The sequence below is a fragment of the Trachinotus anak genome, unplaced genomic scaffold (assembly GCF_046630095.1).
Source record: "Trachinotus anak isolate AG129_WGS33_773 ecotype Australia unplaced genomic scaffold, CSIRO_AGI_Tana_v1 ptg000019l, whole genome shotgun sequence".
NCBI classification, from domain to species: domain Eukaryota; kingdom Metazoa; phylum Chordata; class Actinopteri; order Carangiformes; family Carangidae; genus Trachinotus; species Trachinotus anak.
In genome coordinates this window covers 10,869,069-10,892,586 of record NW_027273870.1, presented here as the reverse complement: position 1 = coordinate 10,892,586, position 23,518 = coordinate 10,869,069, and the positions used below count along the sequence as shown (strand labels likewise).

At 41.1% G+C, this 23,518-nt stretch overlaps 1 protein-coding gene across 6 annotated transcripts in view; it reads right to left on the bottom strand.

Annotated features, from left to right (window-relative positions):
• The window catches only part of sh3pxd2aa (SH3 and PX domains 2Aa), a 117,343-nt gene that overhangs the window by 53,275 nt on the left and 40,550 nt on the right, over positions 1–23,518 (bottom strand). For all 6 annotated transcript variants that reach the window (XM_071504706.1, XM_071504707.1, XM_071504708.1 and 3 more), the window contains 2 exons: positions 22,145–22,236; positions 4,505–4,530 (listed from right to left, as the gene is read on the bottom strand). In XM_071504706.1, the coding sequence (XP_071360807.1) occupies positions 4,505–4,530; positions 22,145–22,236 (118 nt within the window). The remainder of the gene's footprint in view (positions 1–4,504; positions 4,531–22,144; positions 22,237–23,518) is intronic.

Genomic DNA, 23,518 nt, shown 5'->3' with positions numbered 1-23,518 from the left:
GACAAAGGTGACCAATAACGAAGTACAGCTAACCGGTATTGATCGAACACTCGTGACAAAGCACAGTGGCAGAGAGTGACACCAACACTAACAATGTCAAACCACAGGCCGAAGCTAACTAGTATTGATAGTGTTTAGCAAGAGGAGGAGAGAAACACAGAGACAAAACAATTTGTCTCTGACTGTGTCACAAACGTTTTGCAGTGACAAATTACATTTATATGCAAACAGTGCGGTGGGGGGAGTAACAGGTGATAGGCACCTCTGCATTGGCCGTGACACAATGCTATCACAATGTAGCAGTCAGCAATGACAAACAGTTTCCAGTCCCAGCTGGGAGAGTGACATGGTGTGGGTGCACCCGTCAGGGTGGGGTCAAATCACAGGCCACTGTCACTTCTGGACTGTCCACTCTCCCTTCTTGTTCCCTCACTCTCGCTTCACTGTGCCTTCACTCTGATTCACCTCACACAGTAGTTTTTGCTTTAGATGAGCCACAGAGATACAACAGCGTCACACCCCACGGAATAACTCTTACTGCTCATACTGTCATGTTGAGATTGCTATGCTTAATGGCTGTAAAGCTGGAAAAGACCATTATCATTTTTCTGCCAAAATCAATATTCACTTTAATGTATTATCAACACTGATGTGATAGGAGTGGGCTGACATTATAATTGCTGCTATAATTACCATCACTCAGTGTGATGGTAAATGTGTAAAAGTCAACATAGAGAAGAGTTTTATTTTATATGGATTCTTATATGGAGGCAGGTAATGGAGGGTGTAAGTGTCATATAAATGTGTCTTTTGACAGGAGCTCCTGATGGTACAAACAACAGCCTGCCTCTAAAATCCTAATTAGCACTGACAGCTTAACAGATATGTCCACACATGCAAAATGCCCTTGTCTACTAAACCTACACTTGTAAAAACACTAACACATACACATAAAAGACACAGCCCTCCTCCTTCCATTGGCCATTCTAACATGAGTCTGAAATCTTATCCACTGTGCCACGTAAACAAACTTGTGCTTGTCTGACTGTCTCAACCCCTGTGGCCTCTGCAGCCAAAACAGCACCCTCCTTCGTTCCCTATGAATCAAGCCCTCACATGGAGGAGTATGAGCTCCATCTGCACTCTGCAGAGCAGGGGAGCAGTACAGAGCCATGACCCCTGAAACTCACTGGACCTGACCCTACTTTACTAAAAAACATGTCTGACATCTTTGTCCCCTGCTAACTTGAAGTTAGATGAATCAGTGTTTTCTGTCAGGGGGCACCACAAAGACTGTATATACGGATGGGCTATGAGGCTGCACTTCCTTCCACTGTACAAAAATGAAGCCAAAATATCACGCATACGGGGGCTGCCATCTTGCACTGATGACATCTTTTGAAGACAGTGTCTGTACAGTAGTGAGTACACTAGTTGTTGCCATGGTATCGAGGTCCCACCAATACACCCATCTGACCCAGTCGTGAGGCATTCACAGTTGCCAATCATGACATTCCAGTAGTGAATGCAATATGGATAACGCATTACAAGCATTGCTGATCTTTGTCTTCTGTTGTGCAGTTAAACTCTGCATTTTATAATGCTACAACTGCCTTTGCTGTTCCTCATTCATAGTATTATCAACACTCATGGTATCAACACACCCATGGGCACTCAAAACCAGAAAATGACAACTATGACAACTGATCTGAAACTAGCCAGTGTCTTGCTTTGCGCTTGTCACCACTTTGCACTGGGTGTAAGATAGGGCCTGTTGTCTTACAATAAAGATCAAGCCACAGTATGAGGCAATGTACATTTATGGCTTTGGAAATGTATTTAACTTGACATGTAACAAGAAATCCTGAACAACTTGACCCAGAAACAATGCTGGTACACATATTTGTTCACCTCTGTATCACAGACTTGATTTTAGAGTCAGCAAATACGCAGTTTACATGTGATGTTAATAACATCTTATGTTTCTTGAGAAAAGTGCTCTGGTGAAGTGGAAGTGACGCACTTCACATTTTCAGCTCAAGCAACAATTTGTTTGGAATAGCAGGGTAGATGTTGAAAGCAGCAACAGTCCTCATGGCTGAACAGTCAAAATAAAGAAACAACACTCAAAGCCAGTTCAAGAAACAGTTCAACATTTTGGAGAGTATACTTAATCAATTTGTTTTTAACCACTTTAATGCAGAAGAAGATTGATATCAGCTTCATACTAGTGCAATAAGTATGAAGCTGAGGTCAAGGACACAATTAGTCTAGATTAGCATCAAGATTAATGGTAGTGGAAAACAGCTAGCCTGACTGGTTCAAAATTACACTGATCACCAACACCTCTAAAGCTGATCAACAGGTTGTCCCTCTTTTTTTTTTAACTCATACACAGATATATATTTATAGATATAATTGTCCCACATTTTTATGTAGTACATCCAGCTATAGCAAGGGTTGCCTGATGCTAGTTAGTGAACACAGGTTCTAGTTCATATCTCTCTACGCTTACTTCAGTGTCATCATAGGATGCCATAATGCTGCATCCTGTGAACCATGATTGAAAATGGTGAACTATTCCTTTAAATTTCATCACAGATAGCAGTAGAAATTTTGAAGACAAGCCCTGGAGTGGACAACCGTTTTGTAGAGAGTTTGAACAACAGTGAACAGTGAAAGGAAAACAAGACTTAATTCTATGCTAACAGCTATGATTATATGGTAGCAAATGAGCAGGAGCAACCACAATGAGTGGATACTCTGTTTTCTGTGAATAGTGGATAGTGAAAGGGTTGTAATGTTACTAAACACTCTAAATGGGAAGCCTTCAAAAACATCACAGTGATTTACACTGAGAGGAGCAACACAAAGAAAACACCTTGATCTTTCCTTTAGCATAACTATGGGATGTAATCTACTTTGTGTAACAGTCACCACTTTTAAATACATGGAAACTGTTTATAGTGAACATTGTTACAGTGATACAGAGGTCATAGCTGAGATCACTAGGTCAGTGAAGTGGCATCTAACTGGGCAACATCCCCAAGATTTAGGTTGCTGACACTAAGGCTACAAAAAACACCTGTTTCAAAGTTTAATAATGTGCTACACAAAAGGGATGTGGAGAAAAAACAGAAGCTGGCTTATGAGAAAAAGCAATAAGCTCCAAAAATATCAAATCAATTTGAGGAATGTGCATGTAATTGGATTGGTTATGTGTTCTCTCTGGGACGACAACAAACCGGCTCATTGCAGGAAGGTAAGAGGTATCTATGCGTTTACTCCAAAAATAAAATCACCATCAATTTCAAGAGTTGTTTACTTGTGGAAATCACCTTAACTTTTCTTAACTTTCAAGAATGAGGTAAAAATTGAAGGGCTGCAACATATTAACTAGTGTTTCTGCACTGCTGTACCCCTACCTAAAACCTTTAAGCTACTTAAATATAGTACAAAGGCGTCTTTTAGGTCATCTGTAGCAAGAGAATCATATTCTCCACTAACCACAAGCTATTTCCTGCATTTTCCCTTCATTAATTCAAAAGAGGTATGACTGATATTTCCAGGCACTTCCACATCTACTTAGCCCTAAACAAACAGGGGTCCAAAATGCATATATTACTGATTTACATGAACCAATGCATTTGTTAAGCCGCTAAACTGTAGCTAATACCCTCTAAGGGCCATACATTTGCTAAGATGACTAATGAGGCTAAAAATCTGTGACATTAAGGAATGGGTGACTAGTCAAAAAAGCTGGTTGTTGTGTGGCTTGTTGGCTCATGCCACTGAATTCTTATATTGGATAAAGTGGATCTGGTCGAGGACCTGTCAATGATTGGATGTTCTCTACTCTTTATTTTATTGAATTGCATGTGTAGCATCCAATGGGTGTATTACATCTTTTATTTACCTCTTAAGCCCCAGGAAATTAGACCACACAGATCAGGATTGAACCAGAGCACCTTAGGAGTATGTACCTTCCAAAGCATCTCCGTTAGAGGAAAACCATCTTTCTTTATCCATTATTGAATTATCGGCAAAGCTAAACATACCATACAAAACCTCAGTTGAGACTCAGAGGTTAAGTTTCCTTTTAAGCATTCTGACTACCATAACAGAGAATAACACTTTACCTCAACAGGATGTTTGTTAATGATTCTATTTTGATATCCTGAAAAATAATCAGGCAATTCTTAGACCCCACCCTGTACTGCAATGCAAATCTATGGCCAAAAGGAGAGGGCTTGACAGCTTTTTCACACACCCCAAGATACAGCTGACCGTGTCAGAGTCCCATAGCAGGATAAGTAAACAAACCATGCATTGACATCACATATATAACAGACAAGGCACAGAGAGGGTTTAAAAGTCATACATGATTCAGCGTAACATCCCACCTTGAATCTTAAGGAGTGGTATTATTAAGAGCAAAAAGTTGAAAAAGAAAGAAGGATGAAGTAAGCTTAAATGAAGGATAGTCAAAAAACAGATGACTTACCCGTCTTGCGCTTGGAGCCATAGTCCCTGAGGGAGAAGCAACACAAGAGAGACATGGTTAGTGACAGCAGATGCCGCTCCGTCAACAACAAAGCATGCAGTCACCGCATGTAGCTTTAGATACTCCTAAATGGCATAAACCGGCAGCTGCACTCACACAGAAACACATGCATGCAGTCGGCCTGAGCACACTAACAAATGCATGTGTTTGAGGGCGAGACAGAGGGACAGAGAGTGAAGGATGGCTATAGAGGGAGGAATGACTTTGCCCAGCTGCCCATACTCCCTGCAACAGACACAAATTAGTCATGTGACTCTAAAGCGGCTCCACCATCCTCTTCCTATACTCATTCTCTTCCTCCCTCCCTCCCCTCCTCGCCCTGTCAGAGAAGAAGGCGACTTCTCCCCACAATTGAAAGAAAGAGGATCAATTTAAGTTGCCTTGCTTAATGGATTCTAATGGGATTATGCCACAAGGCTAAGCTATGGATAAGGGGTGACACAGAGTTGTGTGTGAGGTTTGCTGTGCTGAGCATGTCTGTTTCTGCCCTTGTCAATAATGACTTTTGGACTCAGGCAGTGTGGCAATTGGGTTAAAAAGATAGATGGAGGGAGAGATCAGGTGAAGACATAACGTGCTATTTATAGAAACACAGACCTGACAATCTGCCCATCGTCACTTCCCATTCTCCCTCGCTAACTTCCTTCCTCCTCCCAGTCTTTTCCTCTCGCAGTGTCCACAATCACTCTGTCCTTTTCAGTTTTCTCAAGGGCTAATCAAAACTCTCATCTAACCTGAAATTTAGCCACGTCATCCTGCTGCAGTATAGGTGAAAATCAGACACAGACACGACAATAAAACTAAAGCACAATGCTGAAGTGAACCTTCTCTCCCCTGTGAGATACCCTCTTCTATTTAAATATAACCACTGTATAGGCGGTAACATCAGCCCCCAGCCAAAAACAAAGGATATAGAGACCGGAGAGTGTAGTGGTTTCCTAATGAGTGATAGCAACATGACTCAACATTTTCTAGAGGTTTGCCAGACTGTAACTGATGATTCTAGGTACATGTCAGGATAAGAGAGCTGTGTGTGTGAGGTAAGTAGGTGTATATATAGGCACATCTGTGTTTGTGTAAAGTAAATGTGTGCACACAAGCATGGCAATGGACATAAATGCTCATTGTTTCCCCAAAGCCCATTTTACACTGGTCAAATAACCAGCTAACATCTCAGCAGTGTGAAAGGGTACAATCGGCATTTACTCCCAGGTCAAATGACTCTGCAGTAGTCACAGGTATTTATCGAGCCCTGATCTGCAGTGATGTAAACATGACATCCGGCTGGACACGCTAATTTCTGTCCCTTTTCTGAGCTGTGACATCTTTCAGAGCACACAAACACTGTAAACAGACTGGCCATCTGCCCAGCATGGTGCTTCTGAACCAGAAACACAGCAGCTTCACCTTGGGGTTGCGCTCAGGGCTGCATTCAGTAAGTTTCAAAAACACAAAATTGCCAACCAAAGCGTCAAGGAGGCTCCAATGCTTACAGGAGAACCAACCGGGGGGTGAGATGCAACACATCCATCTGTAACTGCAGTGATGACATTGCTCTCTGCAGGTGTCTGTCTGTGTCTTCTCAGTTAAAACGGAGATGCAAACTTGTCTGGCAGTGAGAAAGACGTGCCTATAAGCAGTTTAATTTTGGTATAAGGAGGATATAAGATACGGAATTAACAACAAAAGCAACCTTGATTGGGACAGCTGACCTGGCTGGACCCTGTGAAACAGCCCACTTCTTTAATGAGGGACCACTCATCTTGTCAAAGCAAATAGAGACAGAAGATTACACTGCAGTGCCAGGATAGCAGAAACTGTTCAGGGCAGAATAGCTAGCAGTCAAGGTAGTGCTCTCTCACTGCAACTGCACTAATAAAGAGACATATAGATATGTACGCTGGCAGTGCACATGAATACACACAGATACACAAGTGCTGTACAAGAGACAGTCTCAGGGCAGACAGACAAGACAGCACACATGCATGAGCAAAGGCCATGTCCCATTTAAGATACAGCAGCTCTGTCTTCTTTAGTGTCACTATGTTCGTCCTAGCTCTCCTTTTCTCCATCCCTTCATCCATTCCCCTGTGATCTAATGTATCTGTCTCTTTGTGACTGGCCACAGCAGATGAATAAAGCCTTTATACCGACCTCCCCACCAAGAGCACTGTGTGCTAGCAACCAGAATATGCTTCATTGTCACCAAAGTGGGACACAGAGAGCAGGATTTGACCCCTCGCCTCATCCCATCCATCTCAAGCCATGCTGGACATACAACCTCTAATACATGTGGAATAGATAACATTCAAGTCAATGGCCAATAACATTCAGTAAATTGTGCCACAGAGTGTCTGGATGTGTCTCAGTGGAAACTATGCTGTGGACAGATCAAGCTTCATAGTTGGCAGGATATTTGCCAAGATGTTTGCCCTTTTTACTCCGGACTTGTTGAGGTGGCATTAAAGATGCTGATAATATCTCTTCAAGCACAAGGGATTTTTTTTTTTTCATTTTCAGGGAAGGTCAACTGATGTACTCACATTTCCATTCACCTAGTATACTTCTCTTGCCCACACAATCTCTTGCCAGTTCAAACATGTTACTCTTACCCTACCTAACAGAAATTAGGTAGGGTAAGGAATGAAATTAGGTTCTACCTTCAATTTCATTCCAAAGCAAGTCTTATTTTCATGTCACAAAACAAATGTTAGGTATCATGAGGTCATTTTGGAACATTTGGAACACAATTGGTTAGATTAGATGAGAAGCCTAACTTAACAGGAAGACTAATGTCAATTCCTTCTATTCCTAGTAAATCATTTATTTTCCCAAAATAACTGCAACCTGTAGCCTTCATTCATGTTTTTGTTCTGTTCCACCCAACTCTGAAACTTAACAGGGCAGCAGGCATTCAGGTCATCTGGTCAAGAGGCCACAGCCTTTACAGCAACAAGCAGACTATTTTCCCCTTTATAAACCGGGTTGTCTGTCTAGTTTACTAACACTGGCATGAATAAAGGGAAAAGCCTGTTTTTTATGACAGTTAATCAAAATACAAGTGACGCAACGTGTCAGAGGATTGCCCTTTCATCAGCCAAACTCCAAACGCAGTTTTAAATGGATGTTGGATGCCTGCTGGGTTAACTGTGAAAATGGTTAGTGATCTTCACAGAATGACAGTACAATAGGTGTAAGTGCTGGACCCAGGAAATGGCTGGTTGTAACTTATCAAGGAGGTGAGGACAGGGGCCAATGAATGAGTTTTGTTTGGAGGAAAACAACAGCAGCATGAAAAGTACTTTGCTATAGCCAACTCCCAGGGAGCCTGTTAAACTATTCATGCTGTGCATGGTTTGAAAGGCAAACACGACCTCGAAGCTCTATAAACAAGTCCCAGTCAGGAGAAAGGCAGAAGCATAAGCACTTTTGTGGTCCAACTGTATATGTTTATACAAATCACTCAGCCTTCAAGTGTACGCCTAAACCAAAGCTGTGCTGTATTTGATTCTCTGGGGTTAATTGTTCTTAATAAATGATCACACACAGTCGCGAGGATACAGCTGCTGAAGCCCTTTGTTAATCCTCACACAGAGTGGCTGCTGATTGGATCAATAGCATGTGCTTTTACTGTTGTCATGGAAAGCAGGTCAAAATAAAGGTTAGCTTATAGCACGTGTGGGTGGTTGTTAGCATTACGCATTCACAAAGGGCTTTAGATCAACATACCTACATGACATTAGCCCACTAAAACAGCTCAGGAGGCAAATATTAGTCAACACAAAGGTCCATTAGCCATGCTAGCTCATTACCGTTCCAGCTAATTAGCACCAAATGTTTTGAACAAGAGAAGACACTACTTCTATGACAAAGTAAAAAAGTAAAAACAAAGAGACATTTCTGGCTTGTAAGCTAAACAGCTAACATTTAACATTAAATAAGGACATAACAGTAGTGCAGCTTGCTATTGGCTTTATTTTTAGAGGTATGGTTTTTGGAAGCATCTGCAAAGCATTAGGGCACAGAGGAGGAGCAGAGTGGGGCAAAATACAGAGAGAAGGTGGGAGGATGAGGAGGGAGAACGGAAACACAGGGTACAGACTCCAACCAGTGACCCGAGTCACAGAGACTGAAGTCAAACACTTCCCTCAAGGGCTGAGCAACCGGCTCCGGCTGCCAACTCTTTTCGTACGTCTCCTAGAGGTGTCAAGAGGAGGATGGGGAAAAGGCAACATGAAGACACTGCAGTGGTGGAGAAAAGGGTATCTTATGTGGCTAGGTAGATTTTCAAGGTATTGCTACTCTGGTCGTAGTGACAGTATTTGGTAGTTTAGTTTAGACAGCAGTTTTTGCAAAAGACAGTCTTTAAGTACACTTCCAGTGTGGAGAGTCTTGAAATGATTTGCCAGTGAAATTTTCATGCTCTCATCAATATCATCCAAATGAGTTCAAGACCTGTTAAACTGCTATGTGCCCTGGTATCTAGTGTGATGCCACTGTGACAAACAAAATCTGTTTTCCTGTGTTTAAATAAAACTGCTGACAAATGTTTTGCAAAGACAGACTTTGAGTACTGATGCACAAACATGCAATTAAAATGTGTATAAATCTGTCAGACATGGTGAGAAAGGTATGTATACCCTGAACAGAAACGTCAACAGATGGGCCAGTTGCATACAAAAGAACACAGACATTTCAACGCACTTTTCATCACATTCTGACATTTTGTCACAGTGTATTCACTGACCACAGCTCCATGAAGCAGGAGCACCTCCATGCATGTCTTATCAGTTCCACAGCTTCGAGCTCTCGACATTGATTGTCAAGCTAAAACAGATGTGAGTGAGTATCCTGAGGCAGGCCATGTTGTGTAGGGGTCAGGAAAGTCAGCAGTACTCAACTGACTACAGAAATGTTAGTGACGGCATTTTAAACTAGTTGATCATGAATGTATACAGAACATTTGATTCCTCAAATTCACACAATTACATACATGACACTGAGTTAATTATGCATTTTGCTGTGTAACATCATGTATTCCTCAGGTAGTATCTACTAGGCGCGGACAATAGCCAAAATTTTATATCACTGTACAGTCCAGCCCAAATATCACATTATACGATATTATGCAAGCTTGATATTCCAAATATTTTTATACATTAAAATTAGTTTTAATTGTCTTTAAATGCTATTTTAATGTCATCATAATGTAAAATTTTTAATGTAATTCCGTGCCTCTGTAAAGCACTTTCAATTGCTTTGTGTCTGAATGGTGCTATATAAATAAACTTGCCTTGCCTTGCCTATTGCTGGGGTGAAGGGTTTATAATATATACTTTGGTATTTTAAGTTTCATATAATATATATAATTATATTTTTGTATTTTATATTTCAGGTATGAGTGATGAAGCCACAAGCAGTTCAAAGTTTTATTTGTCACATGCCAAGGTACAATGTACAGTAAGCAAAGCATTGCTTTTGTATATATATATAGATATATATCTATATATATCTATATATATATATAGATATATATAGCACATAGTTCTGCTGAACTAGGATTATGTCAACTTTATGAACAAAATGAGGTTGTTAGTTGCATTTTCTTAAAGAAAATCACTAACCATAATTCAATAGTTCTGTTGCTATCTACATACAGAGAAATGTGTTTAAAGGTAGAATGCACTTTAGGTGCACCTCTTTACTTGATCTCCTTGTACTCATTAAATAGATGTAGTACTTAGTAACTAGTAACCTACCAAGGTTTCCAACCACACTGAAGCTTTAGTGATGTCCCTCACTTGTAAGTTGCTTTGGATAAAAGTGTCTACCAAATGAATAATGTAAATGTTCACTTGCCATTTGGGTTTACATAGGACTCTCTCCCTATTAAAAGAGCTTCAGTTTAGTTAGAGACTCAGTATAGAATAGAACTTTACTGCAAAAAGAAAAAAGAACACCCAAACAAATTCTTCATATGTAAAAGCATGACATTATCATAAACATAATTAGTGAGCCGCTCTGAGTCATATTTGGTGCATGGACCCCACTGTACTTGCTTGCCAGTCTAGTAGTATTATTACTATATAGATAAACTTTGGCAACGTTTTATATGTAAAAACTGGCCCATGATGGCAATGGATTCACTAATATAGTATATGAGTAGGTTGGCAGAAAAAGTGCTAATCAGTGTGTTTACAAGTATTAGCGTAATGTATTAAAGTTAATGACTCTTAATGGCTCCCTGCTAGGCTCATCTGCAAGACCAATATATAAACACAGAGATTATTGCCTAAGCCTCTCTCTCTTTATCTCTCTCTCTCTCTCTCTCTCCCTTGCCTCGTCCCTCCACCCCACATCCCAGTTCATCCCTAGGTGTCACCAAATCTGGACCTGAGTCCTAATCTTGCTACCCACTGGCCTACCTAGTCTAAGACCCTCAGGAGCCCAAATTACCCTCAGTTACCCCTGCCTTTTAGATTAGATTTAAACAAAATGTGGTATTTGTCCACCAGACAAAGGCTGCATACCCTCTTTTTCCAATCCAAGCCTTTATATGTGATAAATAGTGATAAATAGCATGTTTTTTCTGCCTTCATACAATAAATATTTTTCCATCTCAAACTCATGTTAAACCTACATCCAAATCCTAAATAAAGCTCCAGATGACCTCGCTTGGTAACTTGGGCTAGTGAATAGAGCCTTTCTCTGAGAGTACAGACAAGTGTACATGGTGTCAACAAGAATATCAACCTATGATACATACATAGAAATAAGGTTGAAAATTTGTACAGTGGTTTGTACAAGTTAAGTAAAGGCTTCATGTCATTATCAGTGGCAGAAGTGGACATATGGGAACAGGACATACGACCCAATGCTCAACCCTCACTAAACACATTATCACACACTTATTTCTAATTAGCCCAAAAACACCAAATCTGTCTTCACCCCGTCACCAGGGATAACCCTGCTACTTAAGCAATTCCCTGCCCAGAGCTCAAAAACTGACCAATCACACAAGTTCATGACTTATCCCAGTAATAATCTGATAATCTTGCAGCATCTCTCTCCTCCAGGCACAAGCCAAGGTCGATCCTTATTGTTATTCATGGAGAGGGTTGTGAGGGGGCATGATGAATGATGATAACATCACCCATGTCTAACTCTATAGTAGCCTATGGAGGACAGTGGCCAATATTTTCATCATGGCTGAAATGCAGTATGCGCATATTAATAGAGAAATTTGTCAACGTTATGGTCTGCAGAGGACAGATAATACCGTTTAGACTGATAGTTATATTTTTGCCTACCACGGGTTCAGACAGATAAAACAAATCATGGCCCACATCCCATGCAAATTGACTCAATAAAATGCAAGATGCAGGAAAAAAAATGCTAAGTAAGAGAAGGAAAAAAAGTAACATCTCACAAAAAGGGGAAAAGGGACAGGGTGGGGAGGTGGAAGGGGGGTAGTCTAGGAAGCTTTGGAGGGGTGAGAAATTCCATTCAGTGGAAATACATCTCACACAGGAAGACCAAGGGGCCAAAATGGACATAAATACAGAAAGAGAGAGAGAAAAAGAGAGATAGTTGAGTATGTGACCAGACAGTGGATGCATTTATAGCGGAGAAGGGAAACCCTGGGGAAGGGACGCGAGACTGGACCAGTGGCTGAACCGGATACAGCAGGCGCGGGTGCAGTGAACTCCATTAGTATTTGTTTGTATTGTGAAGTATGCCACCATGTGGAGAGATATTGGAGAGTAGAATTAGAGATAAGGTGGTTGGGTGGAAAGCTGTATTTCCTTATATTTCTGCAGTGAGTTTGATGATGATGCAGCAGTGGTTCCAAACATTTTCTGCATGTGACCCAGTAGGAAATAGGTTCACATTTGTCACCTATGTCTGATCAATACATATATACAGTAAAAGATTATTAGTTGCTGCAATTGTTCATACTGTTCATACTGGCTGTGAAACAGATCCCTTCTTAACGTGACTCCAGTGTAAGTGATTGGCTCTTGTTCTGATCAAAACTGTGTTCTTAAGTTCAACCAAAGCTTAGATGAGCTTTCAGCAGCAAATATGTCAAGTGGGTATATAGTGTTTTTATCAACAAATTCCTCTTTGTGTTTCCTCAGGCAGTGTCTCTTTTAGGGCTGGACCATTAATCCACAAGTAACCATAAATCAGCATCATGATTCTTTAACCAACCTCATGTCTGTCATATCATTATCCTCAAGGTACTTCATGATTTTCATCTTATTCTCAACACAAACAGTCTATCAGAGCTCCACTATGGCAAAATATTCTTGTATATTTAGATAAAAGGATATAGATTCTTTATTAAGCTGCAGTACAAGGACAGTAACACAAAATACTCATTTCTCATCGACAGACTCTTTCATTTGAATAAATTTTAGATTAGACACCTTAGATTAATCACACAACTCGTTTTGGGGGCCCAAACCCAGAGATTGGGAACCATTGGCCTATGGCACCACAAAGAAGCTACATTGTAGAGCAGTTCACTGGGCAATTTCCATGTGTTTGAAAGTGTCTAAAATGTCTACAAGTGCATATAACACAAAGAATGTTTTTTGTCCGAAAGCTGCAATGTTAAACTCTGTCCTTGGATGTCAGGCTCTTGCACTGCAAGAGATTTGAGCGCATCAAAAATAAAAAACAAAAATGCCAGAGATCCAGCTGAGGGTCCATTCAAAATACATTAAACATCAAGGTTACTTAACTTCAAAAAGGAAGAGCCGATTGCACAAGAATGACATCAGCTCAGAGTCCCACTGGCCACTGAGGTGCAGTACAGTGCTCCGCAGACAGGGGTCAACATCACTCACACACAGGCAGAGAGGAGAGGAAACTGTAGCTGACAGTGGGGTCTACTCAGGGTCTGTGTGCTTTTCTGAGCTTTGATTGATGGGATTGATTCCTGTGCTGCACTGCAAGGCACACGGCTCCTTTTTTTCTAATCTGATCATAGTCCGACAATTCAATCTTACATTGTGGAGCGGGAGCACAGTGGCTGTTGTCAAGGCACAATTTCTGTTTATAGAGGGAGTATAAGAAATAAGACGTCACAGTTCGACCTGGTCATAAGCCTGATGCCGAGGTCAGACTGTACACCTTTAACCTAAATGCCAATATGCTGCATCTGCTGCCTCTTATATTGATGATTGTTAAGCCTTTGTAGCTTGTCAGAGATATCAAGGGATGGTCATGCACTCTTGGCCTTGCACTCCCCTGACTTTGACCTCCTCTTCTCCTTAGAGACCCCACTCCCATATTCATCCTCTGCTTCCTCTTTTTCAGGGAGGTGATAAAGTGGACACATTTCATCAGCCTGTTAGCTTCAGCTGTCCTGGCCTGCTCTATTTATCACACTTATGAGTAGCCCAGTCCTCCCAGAGCTATTACTGTAGCAAGCCGAACCCCACCTTGACAACACCCTGTGAGTAAGTGTGAGAGGAGGAGAATGCAAGTGAGTCAGAGACCGCGTCGGTTGGGCAATGGGGGAGGGAATGAGTGCATCCATGTAAGATGATGGTGGGAGAAAAAAATTGAGTCAACTGTAGAACAGAGACAGACAGGAGGTGCACTGAAACAACCTGACACCAACTCCACACAAGCAAGACTAATTTAGTCCTGGGAAAAAAAGAAAAAAAAAAAACACTCAACTATTCTCCTGCTGCCTCTCTTTGGATAAGAACACAAACATTTTGAAATGTAATTGCAAGTGTACAACTGCTTGATCAGTGCTCACACATGAGAGGACATACATGTACACACACATGCACAGAAGACCTCCCACAGGCCACACGCTCAGCTGACCTCTCCTCACCACTCTGACACACTGAACGTGTTTAACCCCATTGAGGCCGGTGGTGTACACTGCTCATGTTGTGCTGTGCAGTCTCCAGTGAGTGCTATTGATCCTAATTGTGAGGTGAACGGAGCAGCTTATCCATTAAGGTTGAGTGAGTCTGTCGCCTGTCTCCTACTCACAGCAGACAGAGTGGAACGGACAGATGACTGGGAGTAGAAAGATGGAGGTGGGAGGCCAGGAGGGGAGGAGGAGCGAGGGAGGGATGCTTCATAACTCATGGACAACGGAGAGAACAGGATGAGTACAAGATGGAAAGAAAAGTGTTAGGAAAAAGGAAAGAGACAGGGGAAGCGGAAAGGAAGAAAGAGAGTAAGTTTATTCATTCAGCAGAGAGTGCTTCACAATAAAAAACAAGTCAGACATAAAATACACACTTACAGTTAGAAGAGTAAAAACACCATGAAGCATAGAGAAAAATTGAAATGAATAAATAAAAAGTAGTTTAACAAAGATAAGTCTAAGCAAGGTGTTCACAGTGTCCACATCTTAGGCACGTCCACATACATATGACAAAATTTACATCATGTGGACTTTAAAGGTCCCATATTGTATAAAGACTTCCATGTCTTTCTTGATTATACTGCAGGTCTAGGTTCTATATTAATACTGTGAAAGTACCAAAGCAATCAGTCCACAGAGAAATGCACACAGTCGGTATTTAGAAACTGAGCATTAATGAAGCATTAGGACATCTCTAACTTTGTGATTGTGGTACTACTACCCCATATAAAGGGCAGATGATGGTGTTTGGGTGCTGGAAACTTTAAAAGGGATGTTCCAGTAAATAGGTCAACAGGCCGAAGGGTGCTCTCAAAAGTGATATTTTTATTCACAAAAACATACTATATCTACATACTGACAGCAAGCTGCCACCTACTCTGTCTCTCTTCTATTGACCACTGAATGGCCTATTACTTTCTCCTTCTCACCTAGTTGGAGCACACCACCTGCCCAGGTAAGTATGGGGGTGAGCTAAACCAATACTCCCCAAGCATACCAAATCCCACATAACTGCTACACACGGTTACTGTTCCTGTTACTGCTGATAATCCCCAATCTACAAAAGAAATAATTCATCATGCACAAGGTTTGTCCCGCTGTCATCAACTGCAGAATAGTGTTACCTATCTTCCTACACACTAGACATGCCCAGTCCCTCACTACTAAGAGGAACTAATGATGCCCACCTGTATCACCTCTACATGATTGAGCTGATCTATCCCACTATCCTAGACAGACAACTGAAAATATGCAAAGTGGGCTAACCCTTCCAAAATAACAAACCTGCAAACAATAATAAACCTTATCTCAGAACCAATGTATTGAATAATCAAAACCTGAAAAATAAATAAAAACAAAACTCTGATAATGTTGAGGATTAGGATGAAAAGGGGATGGAGCAGCCGCTTTACAGTGATGTCACAACAAAGCAGTCTGCGCTCTCAGCCATGCCCCAAGCCCAGGCCACCTGGACCCACCATCCAACCTTGCAGGATTTGGTTTCTCTTAGTGTTTACCTGAAATCTGCAATACTTTCATTCGATCACCCTGAAAACAGTCACCCAATCAGAGGAGAGGTTCAGAGACTCTCCTCTGACTGGCTCACCAACCTATTGTTACTAGAGCTCCAGAGGTCAGCCTGAGAGAGGAGATGTAAAACTACATTCAGATGGTTTTCGGTTCTTATAACCACAAATATATCTTCTTATGGATATCAACACTTCAAATAAAACACTGGAAAAGTGTTAAATATGGGACCTTTAACTACTTTTTCAGTGATTGCTAAACAGCTTAGTCGGTTTACACAAGGAGGAATGAAGGATTTTCATATTCTGTTACTCGTTCACATCGGGGGAAAAACATAATCATGTCCCTGAAAGTCTTTGCATTTCCCTTGGAGTTGAGAAATCAGGCAAAGTCGACAATCGACAAGATGAGAGTACATAGCCAAAGCTGGAAGTTTTACTTATTAGCAGCTTTCCACAATTCTCTTGTTCTGCTTTCGGGAACTGTGGTTCAAAGTGGAATTTGATGCCATCCAACCGCTTCCTAATTAGCGCTTGCTAGGGAATGATGTCGACTCATCAAAATGATGTCCTATTATGCAGGGTAAGAGGAAAAGTGGAAAAGGAGATAAATGCAGACTGTTCCGAGTATCCGGAGATTATCACCACCTTCTGGCAGCCCGTCATAGATTTGAAGAAGCAGCTACTTTCAGCAGGAGTAATATGGTCGGATACTATCTATATGGCGAATTGTGGTTTTTAATGTTTTGTTTTACTGCGGTTACGTTTGACTTCACACACTGTCACATTTTTCACTCTATTATGTATTTCGAATTTGTGAGACACATTTATCATACATTTACCGGTTGTTTACATGGTTATTTTGTGAAAGAACAATAAAGTTATTGGAAGTAATAGTTTTGACAAAACAGTCCCAACTCACCACCTGAAAGCTTTTTCTGCTTTCAACCATGTCACCCAGTGTTCATCTGAGGATGGAGTCTGATAAGCTGTCATGGAGCTCAGTATCTGTTATTATTTCACTCCTTGTTGAGTTAAAGTACGCTTACCTTTATTTCATTTACTGATGAAGACCATATGATACAGGTGAAAGCTGAGTGGACATTGAATTGGGAAACTAAATCTATGAGTGGTCCAGCTCTGTAGTGCGAATCATATATAGATGGTCTTTCTCCACATGGAAAAACAACTTGTTTAAGTGCATTTAGAGTTTAAATGGGTTAAAACCATCAACCGAAATACCTGCATAATTTGTTCACCATCATTGCCATCATATCAGGACTCATTATTGGCAGATAATATGAAATTCCTCAAATTATGTTAGGTGGTTAAAAACATTTTATCAAGACTTTATCAAGATTCACTAAGTTCTACATAACAACACACACACAAAAACATAAAGAGCAAAGAGGGCATGTGTGGGGTAAGAAGTCAATATCATGTCACTTGGATGTAATAGATGAGCTGACAGGACACACATACACACACACTTCACCTCACTCACTCACTCACTCACTCACACTCACACACTCTCTCACACTCTCACACACACACACACACACACACACACACACACACAAACCATGATAGATTAATATTATTCTTAGTAGTCCATCCTTCTCAGGGTTTCGAAACACTTCTCTTCCTCCACAGCACTTAGGACACACGTGTACTTGCACACAAGCATAAAAAAAACCCCACACACTGCTAACACACACTCTCCAATCACAGCTTTAAATCAATGGCCAATCTCATTCCTGAACTCCCCCGTGATTCATTTTAATTTAGCAGATGCATTGTGGGTAGGGAACGAAAGGAACCCATTCAATTTAGCCGTGACACAAGTCGAGTCCTCTGGATCATGACATCTTACTAACCATTAACTGAGCAGTCTTTTTCTTTATGGGCTGTCCACTCCCCTGAGTATTCTCTTCTTTTATTAAGACAGAGTGAAAGTCTTCAGGGGTCCAGCAGAGACAGAGGAGGTTCTGGCTCCATTTGATCTGAAGTTGACTGGAGTACAGCCGTTCCTCAGGCTGAGATCTCCACAATGACAACATTTACTTTCACCACACATCCACTCTGCTGCAGTAACATGAAGAACAGGATCAGTTTTGTTCTGTCTTTTAAAGACTGTGTTAGAAAAGCACTTTGCTGTTGGACAATAATCTCTATATTTTCTCAGTCTGTGTTACTACCTGTGCTCACTTGTCTTGGCCAATTAAAGCCTCATCAGATGGTACAATGTCATCCCAAAAAAACCAACAGACATAGGAAATCTAGAATAAAAAAGAGCAGCAGGCACAAGACTCTTTTACATTTTATCCCATGTAGTTTTTCATAGTCTGACATGTCTTGGTCATGTCATAGTAGACTATCAATGTTTTTTTGTTTAGCTGATATACCTGCAGCTCTGGCACGGGTTTTGCTTTTTGGAGCTCCTTTGGTTTTTTCATGCAGCTTTGAAAACATATCAATCTGCTGACTGCCAATAGTATATTATGTAGTTTGTTTTAAGCCTGATATGACACAACCCTGTTGCAGAGGTTCTATTTGCAGTGGTGGGAGAATCAGATCCTTGTGTGACATAAACATGACGCCAGGCGCTGCAATGCCCTATCACATACATGCAAGTGCACATTACTGGTGGATTATTTTGTAACGTGAGCACAGTTGCCGTCATGATAACTTTCCAGAGTTGTAAAATCCTGTCTGTGAGTATTAAAAAAACACTGTGCTGTGTTACGGCATCAAATAAGCTTTTAAGCTTAAGCTTTGATGCAACTGGACTTCCTCGATCTTATTTCATTGTCTTGTCAGTATATGAAACAACATGCCCCACACTATAGTGTTCAAAGCAGGGCTTTTTTCATCATCTGCCTTGCCCAATGTCCCTTTTCCACTGGTCCAAACCCCACTAAGACCCGTTAAGATTGGGCTTTTGTTGGCAATAGGAAAGGCTACAATCAGCGTTCACAGCTGGGTCATATGACTCTGCAGTAGATGCAGGTATTTATCGGCTCCAGCTCCAATCAGCAGTGCTGTAAACACAATACCCAGTGAACACGCTAATTTTTGCCCATTTTCCATCTTTTAGAGCACAAAGACTGTAAACACACCTGTCACCTGTCCAGCATGGTGCTGTTAAACCAGAAAATCCACAGTTACAATGGGATGAAAGAGTGAGCTGCAGCCCTGAAATAAGTTTTTAAAAAAACGCGGTCACCAATCAAAGCGTCTCACACAGAGGCTCCGACACTTTTACAGGAGCACCAACCTGCAGCTAACAGCTCATTCTTTCTCCTCTGTTTCTGTGTGTGTGCTCTGTAACGGCATTTGATGAAATCCCTGCGGTGGTGTGTATGTCCACAGCCCAAACCGAAAGGCAAACCCACTTATACCTGTTAATATTGCTGTAAAAGGGTATAAGAATCAGGATATCTCAACCAACCACAATGTAAATATACACTGAAATATACACGTACATCGGACTGTACTTTCAGTGAATACAGGACTTCTCTGTATTTCTACCAGTCTAATTTTGAGGCCGTGTAGCAAACGTCTTTGGTGGTATCCTTGAACGAGCATTTTCTATGGTGAATTTCTGTAACATTCACATCTGTTTCATTTTATCTACTGAAATGATGTTTGAAGTATTTTAAATGATTGCAAAACTGTGTGTATCACACAAATGGGGCTAAAAGACTGTGAGTGGTGAGGGCAGGGTGTGCACACTTCATTATGCTCCTCATGTATGACTTCATCTCCCACAACTCTTGACAAGACGATTAATGCCATTTCTTTATGCACCAGAATACACTAGTGTGTACAGAGACAGAGAGAGGGTGAGAGAGAGAGTGGTGATGAGTGATGGAATGATGTTTATAGAAAGGGATGGAAAAGATGGTAAGCTGTATGGACAGCGAGGAAACCATAGCTCTTGATCAAAGATGATTGCGTTGGCGGTGGTGTGTGTAACCTTGAGCTGTTGTCAATTAAACATACTTAAATTTATGAGGCTGAGCTAGATACAAAGAATTCGAGGAGAGAGGAAGGGAGAGGAGGAGATACTCTGTTATGTTGTGTTGAAAAATACTGACAGGCAGAGGTCACTAAACACCGCCTGGAGAGGAGAGGAGAGGAGAGGAGAGGAGAGGAGAGGAGAGGAGAGGAGAGGAGAGGAGAGGAGAGGAGAGGAGAGGAGAGGAGTAATTAAAATACAAAAAAGACATAGCCTGAGTCTAACAAGAGAACTGAGTTGCGGCGTCTCGGGTACAGCTATCTCGGTGCATACAAGAAGACATTACAAATGAATCGTACGATACTGGCATTTGAGGTTTGGAGAGGAGAGTGTGTTCTCTAATTAAAATCTACCCAAAGGGGCTATCTCCTGCTATGAAACAAGTCATTCTCCTCCTCCCACCCTCACATCCATCAACTCCTCTCTCTGTCCCCCCGCCTGGCCTGGTAAGAGGTTTTAACAAACTCGGAGAGAAAGAGCTGATTTGGGAATAGACTAGAACGTGAGAACAGACAGAGAGGTAATGAGCTTAGCTGCTGTACAGTCATGCAGTATTTCTGGGATTTGGTGTGAAACAATAACATGCAAACAGAAGCTGACATTTAGAGGATGATGCACAGGTGCTGTGGCTGGTGTGCTTGGTGTGTCAACAACAGCTGAGCTGTTGTGAGTAACTTCATCAGTCAACAAAGTGATTAAATTCATCATGAACATTGTGTTTGCATGTTGTGCATGTAATGGGAAGTGTATGGGAAAGTTTATACATTGTTTGCATGTGTGTGCGTCTACGTGTGAATTCATGTGTATCTGTCGGACTGTAGGCAAACGTAAACACACCATCATTACTGTGGTGGCATCTGTGCAATGATGTGGTAATTCATGAGAAGAACTTACATTTTCAGATGTTTCTGTACAGCCCTGAAACACGTCTAGAAGATCCTGCAGAACCAGCTACATGTTGAAATATAGTCATCAAAATGCAACTGGAGCTATTGTTATATGGGCAGTTAAGAAAAATAATTTTATCTGCAAATCACCAAAATGAGCTTAATAAGCTTCACCTCTGGAAAAACAGAGAGCAAAATCCACAAGCCTGTGCAGCCCCAAGTCACTAAAAAAACCTAATGCGATGGAAGAAGGAAGAAATCATGGATAACAAGTTGTAAATATATAATCATGAGTAAACTAATTCTGAAAAGTTGCACTAGCTAGGGCTGAAAGTGCAACTTTTGTTGAATAGCAGCTACATGTTGTGATTACAGGATAGTCACACACTGAATTTCCCTTCATTTCTGATGATTCTCTTGAGTCAGTTGCTTCTAAGACATCCTCATTAGGTAGCCTGAATAGGAGCAAGTGGAACAGAACCACAAGCAGAAAACATCAACTGTGAGTGTTGACTGTTTTATTTTATCTATGTCATGCTGGAAGAGGTGCAACTTTTGCGAACCTGTGAATCTCCAAGTGCATCAGAGAAAACCAGGGGCTGACAGAAGCTGAGCAAAGAAGCGTTGGACACTGTCTTGTACACTTGCAGTAAGAATCAAATCAACAATGTTTCAGTGTACAGAACTTCAGGACCTTTTTTTAAATGTATTCATAATGTTTCAGTATACAGAACTTAATTAAGCATTTTTTTTAATACATTTTTCTCATTGCAGGTGCACAGGAGAGTGCGCTGGAGTTCTTTGTTCAACATCTGTGACGTGCTAAAACAGGGTGTAACAGAAACACAGGTAGAGAAGTGCTGTAAAGTCAGTAAACTGATATTGTCAGTTACTGTACAAAACCATACCATCTGAAGTTTGCTAAGCTAAGCTAGGATCAGCCGCTGTAAGCTACTGGTCATAACAGTGTCATTTAATCACCATACAGCAATTTCACGTCCGTCCTCAAAACTATTTGAGACTATTTTTGTGGGGGCTACTATTATCCATTGGTGGTGGCGGGGGGCATTACCAACCTTCCACATTTTCACAGTCAGTTAAACTGGGTTTAGTTTGACTCTGCCACCAAAGTAAAGATGGTGTCTCTACAGGACAGCAACACATAAATCTGCAACCCGATGACTCTTTACATGTGTATCTGTACAAGTGTTTGTGTGTTTGGCATGTACACTATGTGACACTCACTCCACTGGGGGATTGATGTCCTCAGCCTTCGTCTCAAAGAAACGAAGCACCTCCTCACTCTGAGAAATCTGAGGGGGGAGTCGCACCAGCGCCTTCAGAGAGAAACAGAAAGAGAAAGGTTGGTAAAATACAGATGAGGCCCTATAATCAGAATTATTTTGTAAGTGAACATGGTTTAATTTTCAAGCATTTTACAGCTGCACATATTTGTACAGTGCAGCTTTCTCTTTGAATATGGATCAAATGTGTCAGGTCGTGTAGTGACAAAGCCAAAGAGAATTATCACCCGACTGCAGTTTCTCTTTACTATGGTTAGCAAAAGCGGCCACTTTTGCTCATTGTTTTAGTTTTCCAGCCCACACTTCTTCTCTCATCAAAACAATTTCCAGCTGTGACAGACAGCTGTTTACTGCAAGAAAGCTCTGAAACCCACGGTACACTACCTATCCAGCACTAAACAGCGGAGAGCAACTACCTAGAGAGGAAACGTTGAAAAAAGGCCAGATACTTTTCTCAGAAATTGGTTTAAAGCAGAGTTAAAAAGAGTTAATATTGTTGGAAAGAAACATTACTCTAAATGAATGCTAATGTTTCTCTGTGTCTGCTAGATGTGTAAATAATACCCTTTTTGCACCAAAATTAGCAGGTATAAACAGGGTTTTTAATCACAGGTGAACCCACTACAAAAGGCGATTAACACCTTTTACATTGCCAGACGAGTTTGTTTTTCATTGAGGGCCGGGACACACACAACTACAGGGATTTCATCACATGCAGTTACACAGCACACACACAGACACAAAGGAGAAAGAATGAGCTGTTAGCTGCCGTGAAGATTCTCATCCCCCGGTTGGAGCTCCTGTAAGTGTCGAAGCCTCCGTATGAAACACTTCGATGGTTGATTGTATGTTTTTTAAATTATTTGAGCGCCTTGGTCACTCTTGCAGGGTGTAGGGTGTAGCTGCGGTGTTTCTGGTTTAACAGCACTGCTGAACAGGTGACAGGTGTGTTTACAGTGTTTGTGCTCTGAAAGATGGAAAAAGGGCAAAGATTTGTGTGTTCACCCTAGTATTGTCTTTACATCACTGCATCTTCTGCAGAGTCATTTGACCTGGGGGTGAATGCAGATTGTACCCTTTTCCATTACAGACAAAAGCCCATGTTAGTTGGTCTTAGTGGGTTTTTTGACCAATGGAAAAGGGGCTTGAGCCACTGTTTGCCAACACATTCACTATAACAGTGATAATAGATCAGTTAGTCATGATAATAACCATGTTGTTTTAAAAAAATTAAATATTGATATCATGTTAATAATACACATATGATAATAACATGCCGGCAGATGTTAGGCCTTGTGGAACTCTGTTTATCAGT